Below are 12500 nucleotides of genomic sequence, written 5' to 3' on the forward strand. Positions count from 1 at the left end.
CCGAAGGTACTTGTTTCAGGTTATTATCTCCATTTTCGTCTTCCTCTTCTTTTATTTTCTTTTTTCTTTTTTCTTGTCTCTTTCTATCGTTATGATCATGTGTGTTATCTTTCGGTGTTCTACGGTGTTTATTGTCTGTTATTTCGTGTATATTGCCACTTGTTTTTTTTCTCTCTGTTTTCCTTTCCTGTGATCGTGCGCTCCGTTTTTATAGTAATCTCTGTGTTTATGTGCTGTGTATGCTTATGTGTATATATATATGTTGTGTGTGTGTTTGTGCGTGTATGTGCGTATATGTGTGTATATATATATTGTGTGTGTATGTGCGTATATGTGTATATATATATATATATATATATATGTATGTATATATAGAGAGAGATTGATAGATAGATACGCATACATACATATATATATGTATTTATATATATATACATACATATACACATATATAGCCTTAAGTGTGTGTATGTGTGTAGATAAAAAAAAAAAAAACACACACACACACACACACACACACACACACACATATATATATATATATATATATATATATATATATATATATATATATATATATATATATATATATACATATATATACATATATATACATATATATATATATACATATACATATATATATATACATATATATATGTATATATATATACACACACACTCATATATATAAATATATATATATATATATATATATATATATATATATATATATATATATGAATATATATATGAATATATATATGTATATATATACATATATATGTATATATATGTATATATATATATATATATATATATATATATATATATATATATATATATATATATGTATATATATATATCATACACACACATTTATATATATATATATATATATATATATATATATTTATATATATATATATATTTATATATACCTATATATCTATATACGCACCTATATAAATAGACATATAGTCAGATAAAGAGATAGAGAGATAGCGTGATAGATACATAGAGAGTTAGAGAGAGAGAGAGAATGAGAGAGAGAGAAAGAGAGAGAGAAAGAAAGAAAGAGAGAAAGAAAGAGAGAGAGGGAGAGAAAGAGAGCGAGAGAAAGAAAAATAAGAAAGAGAGAGAGAGAAAGATAAATCCGTGTTGACTAATCGGCTCAATTAGATTCTCCATCAGATTATCAGCTTAATCGACGCTTTAATTTCGAGGACGAGATGAGAAAGACAAAATGTATATAAAGCAGATGATTATGATGATATAATATTGGCAATAATAACACTAATACTGATGATAACATCAATGATGATAATGATATTAAGAATGACGCTAATGATACTAAAAGTAATTGCAATAATAACAATGAAATGATAATGATGATATTGACAACGATGATGATCATAATTATGAAGATTATGATGATAATAATAACGATGATAACAATAATGATAATGAAAATAACAGTAGTGATACTAACAAATATGATAAAAAAACTATAATGATAATGATGATAATAATGATAACACTAACCATGAAAATAATAGTGATAATAACATTAATAACAATGATAGCAGCAACAGGAAAGTCAGAGATAGATCGAAAAAAAAAATGCCTCGGGGAAATAAACAAGAAAATAGGAGGCTGCGTTGAAAGCTGGAGGGAATAACATGGAGATTATATTTCTTCATCCAAATGGAGCTGTTGTTAATCTATTTTGAAAGGTGTTTTGCTATCTATGTATTTATATCATGACGAATATTGAAATTTGTATGATGTTTGTGTGTGTGTGCAAAATGTGTGTATCTATCTTTTTATCTTTCTCTCTCTCTATATATATATATATATTTATATATATATATAAACACACACACACACATATATATATACATATATATATGTGTGTGTGTGTGTGTGTATACATATATATATGTACACACACACACACACACACGCGCACACACACACACACACACACACACACACACACACACACACACACACACACACACACACACACACACACACACACACACATATATATATATATATATATATATATATATATATATATATATATATATATATATATATATACCTTGTGATATTTGTTTACAGCTTCTTAATTCTAACAGCAGAAAGGCCTTGGTGAATTGGCGAATTTTTCAACACGAGATAGTTCAAATATACATTTTGTAGTGTTAGAATTACGCATGTATTGAGTAATCTATTCATATTATCTAGAGATGTTCCTTACTCAACGATAAAATATACAAAATTGGTATCCCTGGCTATCCTCTAAGGGTCATCGCCTACATAACGGCGGAGCCCACGTGGCAAAAAATATTTACCTCTTTATCATCGATATCTTGTACAAAACTATCACTTCATATAACACAAAGCCCTGCAGTAGATACATTAAAACGCATATCTATAAATCGATCCAGAAAAGCAAACGACTCGAAGAAATCAAAGGCGAATAAAAATGCATATGGCGGTACATGAAAGCTCCAGCCGGCGACGCGAACCTCCTTCGGCTCTCCGTCGGCAGTGCAGGCTAAACCTCGGTAATGTTTAGGAAAGGTCCGTGGCGATGTCTCGACTCTGGTGGTTTTTTAACTTTTTTGGGGCTTTTATTGATTGGCGCAACAAGGAAGAAAGACTATGTATGGTCAGATGGAAAGACTTGGAAACTGATCGAATGAAGATGGATTTAAGATTGTGGTATATATGACGCACTTTATATACGGCAGAGAAGATTAGTTTAGTGTAACGGCTATCGAGGGATTGACATCATCGATAAAGGAAGAAGAAGAGAAAAAAAAGACGTGCTACTCAGGACTCCCAGATATGGTGGCGCCCATTTCGACGAGCCACGGTAACGTTGCGGTCACGAAAACGCACGATTCTTGCGTGAGCGGCCTTGAGCGAAAACGTTTATACTCACGTCGGGGAACCTGAACGGCGGCAGCGGAAAGGGAGCGAAAAGCATCGACGTGTGCTCCTCGCGTTAACACGGGCGTAATTTGCGTCACACACACGTAAAAAAAACAGTTAAAATCCGGGCTGTTGTGTTGGTTAGACTTCCTTCGGCGGGGACGTGGCGGGGGCAAAAGGAGGCCAAGCCACCTCGTTCTATGCGGATGTTCTACCGGTGATTTCAGCGCGCGACGACCGGTGAAAATTAATGTGGTTGAGTTCATTGTGGCTATTGCAGGTGAAGGTAAACATGGGACTAAATAACTGCACGGAAGAACACAGTTTGGGGTTGACAGAACATATTGAGGTGTGTAAGACAGGAAGGACAAGGTAACACCAACAAAGATAACACAATTTTGTAGTTATTCAGTCTCACCTTACCTTTGTCTACATGAAACGAGTAGGCAAATCAGATATATATATATTCCAATTTCATGTCATTTCATAGATAGGTACCCATATACAGTTTTGGCATCATTTATATATGCAAGGTCTAAATACAAGTTATAGGTCATGGTATTCGAGAACCGCGACAGACACAGGTTAAATGACCCTACGCATAGGCACAGTATGGATGGGGCACAATAGCACGTAAAATCACAGTATGGAAGGATATTTTAGTTAAACCTAATGGGTATGGATATAAAATGGTTACAGCACGCTATTGTGGGCATGTGGATGTATTGCATGTGGCACAATTTTTATGAAACACTATAGTCATTGCTTATTTTAAAAAAAATACGTTGCAGATGTATATTTAAGAAATATGGTGTCTGAAGATATTTTGACATTTGTGAGAGCTAAAATAATCCTTCTGCATGCTTATAAAACGCTACGTATGTGTGGTCTTGCGTATATGTATGTATGTAAACTCTCATTCACTACTCTTATGAATGATACTTAGTTACTATCAGTAACACACTGCTATACCCAAGCTATGATGCACTACAACAGTATGTAGATATTAGTTATTCAGATATTTAAAATGAGGAATTAATATAGAATTCATATTAGCTAAAACATATTCAATTAGATATGAAATGTGTGGATAGAATGTTGAGACGCGGATGTTAGGATGCAGAGAATTTTCAATTTGGAAGATTGTGGAAGAGAGAATGTACAGCTTTGTAGGTAATGAGAGAGTGAAATGAAAGACAAAATTGTGGATGTAAGTAGACAAAGAATATGTGAAAGACAGAATATGATACTGTGTCGAAGGGCGTCTTGAAACAGCTCGGATAGGGAAGGATAAGGTGACGCCAAGCTAGGTAACAAAATCCTGTCTTGGCGTCAGGCAAAAAACAAACTTGTTTACATTTTTGCAGTACGAAGATTCTCCTTCGAGGGAACAAAGTCGACCATGTACATGAATGTTTTTTTGTAAAAGTTCTATAGTATATACCGTCTTAATTCAGGTTTATAGTTATGCATGTATGTATATGTGGTATGTATATAAGTGTATGTAAGGCATGTGTCAGTGTTAAAGAAAAGTAGAACTAACTGATAGGTAGACAAAAAAGAATGAATGAAAAATATGTAACAAGGAAAGAGGAATAGGGAAATGTAGAGAATGAGCGATAGGCATAAGAAAGATAGAAAAACAAAACAAAAACAAACAAACAACGAGACGAAATATGTATCGAAATATCAACAGAATATCATGGTTTTCTTGGAGTGACCCGCCTCAACACGAGGAATATTAACCCGAGCCCACTTTCCATAGAGATTAGACATCGCGGTCGTATTGACTGCCTGGGACCTCGGAGCAGAACAGAATTACCAAGACGACAAAGGCAGCGAACGTCACGATAACAATGGCCAGAAATAAACGTGCAATCTCGTGCATTGTCCCTCGATCTGCGTCCAGCCACATAATAGGAGAGCACTGATTACTTAAACCTATCCATTCGCATTTCTTTATTTTTCCCCCCCGACCCCTAATTCAACTCTTCTGTTACAGATTAAATAAATCAGGGTAAAATCTCGCCCGGCACTTTCCCTCCCTAGAATGTCCTTTGCCGAGAGCCCTGCAACGTAAACAATGATCACCATGCAATGACACGTCCCCGAACGGCCGGTTGACAAGTGCCGCACCGCATTGTCACGAGCTCAGTGCATACTTCCTGTCCGTCTGTCTGTCTTGTCTATCCACGAGCCAGGTTCTTCCCTCCTAAAATCATGAGCCGCTCGTCGTATCGCCATGTGATACTCAGTGCTATCGCTGTCTACACGTTCCTGGCCCTCGGCACGGACATCTTCGACCAGAAGGAACCCAAGAAAGATGTCTTCAAACTGGAGAAGTTGGTAAGTGTTTTTTTTGTGTCACTTTTGATGTCACTTCCACGGCTATGGTGTTGTTGGTGTTTTTTGGGGGTTTTAGTGATGTTCTTTGTTTAGTTTATAGCATGTAATTTACATCCTAAAGTGTGTAAATATTAACCCATAACATACGGCGTAGTACCTTCGATCCCACCGCTGCTCAAGAAGCATGAGATTTTATAAAAGAAAAAGGAGCAACAGGAGGAACAGTTTTCCCTTTGAGTTCAGCGTCCCGTTTACCTTTTTTTATATAAAGATGGGCGATTTTACAAGGACAAAAAAGAGAAACAAAGCAAAAAGCAACAGGAGTGACTCATTCGCCATTTTGTTTTTGTTAAAGAAGCAGGTCGTACAGGCAGAATAGTACCCCGGTAACGTAGCACTAGCGGCGTATTGCGAAGCGGCGATACCGATACTTCTGCGTATCTTTACTGGTCGTCGGCAACCGTAATCAATATGTAGGATACAGTGACCTCCTCTCTTTGGGTCTTAATGTAATTCTAGCTCCTTCGGATGTTCTCTTCCAGGGAGCTCTTACCGGTTACTTGCCTCCCTCCCCTCCCTCTGGCTCAGCCTGAAATTTATCTTCCAAATCTTGCTTCAAGGAGGAACTTGGAGCAGTTCGTCTTCATAAATGCCACGCGCAAGAACACGAACGTTCAGGCAGCAGCGAGAAATCACGATAATCTTGTAAAAAAAAAAAAAAAAAAAAAAAAAAAGATATCCAGAAGTGTCAAGTTAAAAAAACGATGCGCAAAGTTGATGATAAAGTTACTTACAGACTAACTGTTACATAGATGTATGACTCCATGTGTATTCATTCGGGGAAGTAAAGAGAGCGCGGCATCGCCCTAAAAGGAAATGCAATAAAATAAAAATTGCAAACAATATAACATGAGGAACACGGGTACACGTTGATTGCTTATTGTCAGACAAACACTATTAAGAAAGATATTGTAACTTTAAAACCGAGATATGATATAGCATTATATTCCTCACCGATCACTCATCACGATTTTTTTGTAGATGATGAATGCATTTGTTTAATATAGTACCAAGCAATTGCAATGATCATGTCAATATAGCTCGCTGTATTTTCGACGAATGATACAGATCATTCTCTGTAATTATTGTTCATCAGCCATTGTTGTAATTTCAGGTCCTTGCGGCTCCTTCTGACTATTCTCTTTTTTTTTTCTTTTTCTTGATTCGTATACTTCCGGTCGGTTTCTTCAATTTTATGTATGTTGCCTTAAGTTAAAAAAAAAAAAACTTGGAATATAGATGGGCTGTTTGCAGAAGGGTGACAATTAATAATGAAATCGTAATTTCTTACTTTAATTATCTACTAATTTTTGAAAGGTATAAACTATTTTTTTAAGAAGTTGATGTATCCTTTAAAATCCCAACAAGCTTTCACCCTGAAGTACACACAGCTCTTTGCGGCTTGGTAATAGTGGCAGGAAGAACCCGATTACGATATCAGATGCACCCATCTTCCCCACCTCCCCACGCAGCTCCGCATGCTGGCTCTTGCAACACACCCATGCGTGTCTGTTCCCCAAACCCCTTCACAAGGCCTCGTATTTACTCATTCATCTTCCGTTGCATCCTCGCCACCCACATAAGGCCCCTCCCATTACCCCACTGGCCTCATGTGTATGGCTGACCGCGTCTCGTCCACCCTTTGGCCTCGCCCTCACACCCATCTTCGAGCACCTGCGTTGAGGTCACCGCTGTGGCTGTCTGTCTGCCGATTTGGCTTCAGGTGTCTTATTATCCTTTTATTTTTGTTTTATGCGAGGGAAGAGAACTTGGGTTGGGAAGAGGGGGAACGTGTTTTCCTCTTTTTTCTCACACGCTGAGTTGCAGTGCGTGGGTTTTTCTTGGTTATTCTATAAAAAAGAGGAAAGAAAAGAAAGGCTATCTTTGGATTTCCTCGAGAACCTATGGGGCATCGTATATGGAAGACACTTAAAGTGCAAGGTTCTATGAAAAGTCTTTTTTTTTTGGCTGTTATAAAAGCCCAGTAGCAGGAAGGAGCGCACCCCCGTAAAACTGGTCCGTTAAAGCATGGCCATTGTTGGCCAACAATGCGGTTGCCCTCTGCACTGTAGATGCAACAACCAGTGACTCTCTTATCATTGCACAAGGAAATTAACATTGCTACGTTGCCGGGTTTAATTACACCATCATCGGAATAAATAGCAGTCTTTAAACATAGTAGCAAGACCTTCAATCGGATGAACCGACAAACGGAGAGAACAGGAAGGCCAGTCAGACCAGCCTGCCTCTTCTGCCTTCACCCGCATCCCGCCCGTACTCTCCAGCCCACCAGGATCAGGTTAACAACACTAAAAAGGAACGGGTAGCGATGGGGCGACCGGACCTCTTCTGACAAGTTAGGTTACTACCCGTTTGAGCTATTTCTCAACCGGCGTCGATGCGGACGAAGGCTGGCTGATAGAGCCTGCGCGATTGGCTTTGGTTTATTGCTTGATTCGCTGTTGTTGTTTTTTTGTTTGATTTTTTGGTTGTACAGAGAGTGTGGGTGATGTTTATGATAGAAGCGATTTCATTGGGAGTTCTGTTGGTTGTTATGACGCAATAGTAATAATTGTAGTGGTTATTTATTTATTTATGATGATAAAGTATGTTTACCTTATAATGAGGATAATGACAACAAAATCTAGCATACCAAAATACGCAAATTGAAATAGCTGACTCGCGATAGTGGCAAACAAGAATGACTAACAAAAAACAAACAAACAAACAAACAAAAAGAAAAACCGAAACAAATTAAAAGTCATTTACCCTCTTAATCCCAATCGCAAAAACAAACACAACACGAAAAAAAAAAAAAAAGAACAATTAGTAGATCCCCTTTGCCTCGACCCTACACCCCAGAGAAAAACAAACAAACAAACAAAAAACAAGCTCCCGAGGCTAAAGTGACCGTGGTTCTTTGGTTCATTGCATGATCAGTTGCCGAGGTGCAGCGGGAGGGATTTCCAAGCCCCCGGGGCACAGTAGACTAGAATAAGACTAGTTCTACTGCATAGACCCACGTGCTAGGTGCTTGGGGTGTTCGTGTTGATTTTTTATGTAACTCTTGAAGTTGTAAATGTTTATTCTGTTGCTCTTTGTTTTTTTTTATCGTTATTGTTGTAAGTATTATCATTATTACTATCATCATTATTACCATCATCATCACTATCACTATCTTCATCACTATCACCATCATCATCACTATCATCATCACTATCACCATCATCATCTTCACCTTCATTATTATTATTATTATTATTATTGTTATTTTTGTTATAGCTATTACTATTATTGTTACTATTATGATTAGTAATTATTATCATTAGTGTTATTATCATTATCATTATATTATTGACGTTATTGAATCATTGATTTTTTATAGATACTATTTGTGAGATTGTTGTTTTCATGCAACACACACACACACACACACACACACACACACACACACACACACACACACACACACACACACACACACACACACACACACACACACACACACATGTATGCATGTATGTACGTATGTATGTATGTATATATACATATATATATATATATATATATGTATATATATATATATATATATATATGTATGTATGTATGTATATATATATAAATATATATGTATGTATATAAATAGATATGTATGTATATATATATATATATATATATATATATATATATATGTATGTATGTATGTATATATATATATAAATATATATGTATGTATATATATATAAATATATATGTATGTATATATATATATATATATATATATATATATATATATATATATATATATATATATATATATATATGTATATATATATATTGGTATGATGTGGAAGGATAAAATTTAGTCCGCTTTTTTAAAAATATAATTTGAATTTCATCTTCAATTATTTTAAAACTACTTATTTCATATTATACCCTTTGGGAAGTCAGTCATCCTTCGACACTTGCGCTGCTTCCATCAAGCAAATAGCAGAGGACAGAAGTGACTACTTCTAAATGTGATGCATTACCCCGGATAACCGCCATTGCTCTCGTCACCTGGATAATGTTACAAATTCAAAAAGGACCTTGATTTTCTTCCACCCTCCCCTCCCCCCTTTTTTTCCTCGAGAGTTCCTGCTTGATCTCACGACAGCAAAGCCACGTGCAGTGCTTTGAGGCAGAGGTAAAGCAGAGAGAAACCGTACGTGCTAACCGGTTTCGCCGGCCGGGTAATGACAGTGTACACCTGCCTGGTGTTAGCGGCGCTACGTTCTTGCAGCTATACCTCGTGGGTAGTGAGATTTTCGCGTGCATAAGCTTGCCGGTAATGGCGTCTAGATGTCTGTTTTTGTTTTTGAATTATGACTTGTTCTGCGGATTGAAAAAGGGGTTTATACCTGACGAACCTCTTTTTTTTTCTTATCGTAGATTTTTTTTTCCTTCTTTCTCTTTTCTCTCTCTTTCTTTCTCTTTCTTTCTTTCTTTCTTTCTCTCTCTCTCTCTCTCTCTCTCTCTCTCTCTCTCTCTCTCTCTCTCTCTCTCTCTCTCTCTCTCTCTCTCTCTCTCTCTACAACACGAGAAAGGAAACCGGACCGAAAACCTATCAATAGCATGGCCGTGTAGGTCAGGATATAGATATATGACCTGGCTTTCCTGCCCTCTTCCGTCACTCACCGGCTGGCCACCGCATGAGTAGCGGAGCGGCCTCCCCTCCGACGGCTAGGTTAACCGCCCCCTCGTGTGACCTAGCCGCTCCGTGCGGCTTCCCTCACCCTCGACCCACGGACCTCAACCCAGCAAGACCCCACCAAGCCATGACATCCGTCAAATCTTCGCTGCCACATGAATTATTGCTATTCCATTTGCTGCCGGCACCTCCAATAAAGAACCTAGAGTTTTCCACCTTATGCTGAGAACCTAATTGTGAGACGCATCTCTCTCTCTGTCTGTCTTTGTCTCTCTCTCTCTCTCTCTCTCTCTTTCTCTCTCTCTCTGTGTCTGTCTCTCTCTCTCTCTCTGTCTCTCTCTCTCTCTCTCTCTCTTTCTCTCTCTCTCTGTGTCTGTCTCTCTCTCTCTCTCTGTCTCTCTCTTTCTCTCTCTCTCTGTCTGTCTGTCTCCCTCTCTCTCTGTCTCTCTCTCTCTCTCTCTCTATCTATCTATCTATCTCTCTGGTAGTGTTTCTAGCTGATATGTTATTTATTTATTAATTTTGTTAGATATATTCAAAATATATATAGATATGCTCAAAAAAGCAAAATATTTGAAAGGGGAAACAGATCTTGCGGTCACAGCATCTTAGTGTCGAATGAACACAACCCGAATTATACATCTAAATAAGTATATAATAAAGATACAACTAAATATAAGAAAGCATTTTGCATATTTTTCTGACCTGACGAAAAATAATATCCACTAACATCATACCTGACGGACTACAGCACCACTTAGATTGCACTGGCCTCCGAGCCTAAACTGATAATTATAGACATTGAAAAAGTCGGTTCTCGAGCAGCTTTGCTGAGTCACCAAGAATGAGGCACGATTGGCCCCTAGAAGATAAATGTGAGACCGGTTTGCTTGAAATGACAAAATGGCGGAATTTCTACCTGAAGGAGCGGCCGAGGGGACGCGGCTCTGCGCATGCCGATGCTCGTTTTTCCTACTCATTTCTTTTTCTGCTTCGGGTTATTATTTTGTTTCTCCTTGACCTTTCTTATTGATTTTCTTATTATCATTATTGTTATTCTTTATTCTTCTTCAACTTGATAAATGTTATTATTGTTTTTATTGATATTATTATCATTGTTATTTTCTTCATTCTTTTTCTTCAATTCCTCTTTATTATTATTGTTGTTGTAAACATTTTCCTCTCCTCCTTTTTCTTTTCCCCTTCGCCTTCCTCTTCTCCATTTTCTATATGTCTTTTTTCTTCTCCTTGTTGTTGTTGTTGTTATTATTATTATTATTATTATTATTATTATATATATATATATATATATATATATATATATATATATATATATATATATATATATATATGGGGGGTGCGCTTAATCGCTATTCAAATCAATTATTATAATAAGGAAGCTTCTTAACAACCTTCTACAAATTTGATGGTTTCTCTCAAGAATGGCAGCATAAGCAAGTAATAACAAGAACAATTTTGATAGAGTATTCGCTTTTGTGATACTTCTCTCGTGCTGTTGCAAAGTTCGGGGCACATGCCCATTTTGCATCTGACAAAATGACCACGTGCCCATATACATATTGGGTATATGGGCATACAGACACACGGGCATTTTTTTTTCTTTTTTTTTTTCTTTTCTTTTCTTTTAAAGAATTGGGTTTAAGGATAGGCAGGAAAATTCTTACGTACACATTAATAAGAGTGATGAAAACGTATGCTTTCGCGCCGTCGCATCGCTTCCGGATTTCCTTCCCTGTGATAGCAGATTCCACGGGTTCTCTTAAGAATCCACACCCTATGTGTAGAAAAGGATTTTGAATAATCATGCAAAGTAAGCGATATAACTGGCGTTTCGATGTTGACATCAGAAGAATAAAACTGAAGCTAGAACAGAAATTCGTTATTTATGTATGCTGTATTGTCTGATTTTTCAATCTCAGTCTTACCTTTTCTACATTTTACACAATGAAACTGTTCATAAGCACACACTCGAACCTCAGATTCAAATGGTAATGAACCTTTAGCATCATATGTATATTTTACCTCTTTTTTTATTATTGGCATTTTTTTAGGGAATCGCCCAGAGTTCGAATTCAGCAGTTTACGGGATTATCTCCTCCAGAAGCCGGCAGTCAGTAGAACCAGTTGAACAAGTTGGGCAATATCTTCTAAAGAAACGTATCTGTATCTGGTTCTCTATATCTTTGAAGAGGACTGTTTTCAGCAGTTGCTTTTTTTTCTTTCTTCTTCTTCTTCTTCTTCTCTCTCTCTCTCTCTCTCTCTCTCTCTCTCTCTCTCTCTCTCTAAGTAGATCATTTTAGACTTTAAGAAGAGTTTTTGTAATCAGGGAAATTAACCCGTTTCGCGGAGGGGGGACTTGGGATGGGGGGGGGGGATTGCATGATGCTTGAACAAAGTCAATGAACCCATTCGGAAGACGTGCTCTGCAAGGGCA

The 12500-nt window shown here is 37.0% G+C and overlaps 1 protein-coding gene across 3 annotated transcripts in view; it reads left to right on the forward strand.

Annotated features, from left to right (window-relative positions):
* Positions 1–2559: 2559 nt before the first annotated feature.
* The window catches only part of LOC122262781 (carbohydrate sulfotransferase 11), a 45641-nt gene continuing 35700 nt past the window's right edge, over positions 2560–12500 (forward strand). Inside the window, exons 1-2 of one of the 3 annotated variants that reach the window (XM_086537195.1) lie at positions 2560–2579; positions 4952–5295. In XM_086537195.1, coding sequence (XP_086393321.1) covers positions 5170–5295 — 126 coding nt within the window. In that variant the 5' untranslated portion in view covers positions 2560–2579; positions 4952–5169. Of the gene's footprint in view, positions 2620–4951; positions 5296–12500 lie in introns of all 3 variants that reach the window. The other 2 variants (XM_086537193.1, XM_086537194.1) reach the window with 2 other exon arrangements.

The sequence above is a fragment of the Penaeus japonicus genome, unplaced genomic scaffold (genome assembly GCF_977035675.1).
Source record: "Penaeus japonicus unplaced genomic scaffold, GWHDUDI00000001_assembly GWHDUDI00000005, whole genome shotgun sequence".
Taxonomy (NCBI): domain Eukaryota; kingdom Metazoa; phylum Arthropoda; class Malacostraca; order Decapoda; family Penaeidae; genus Penaeus; species Penaeus japonicus.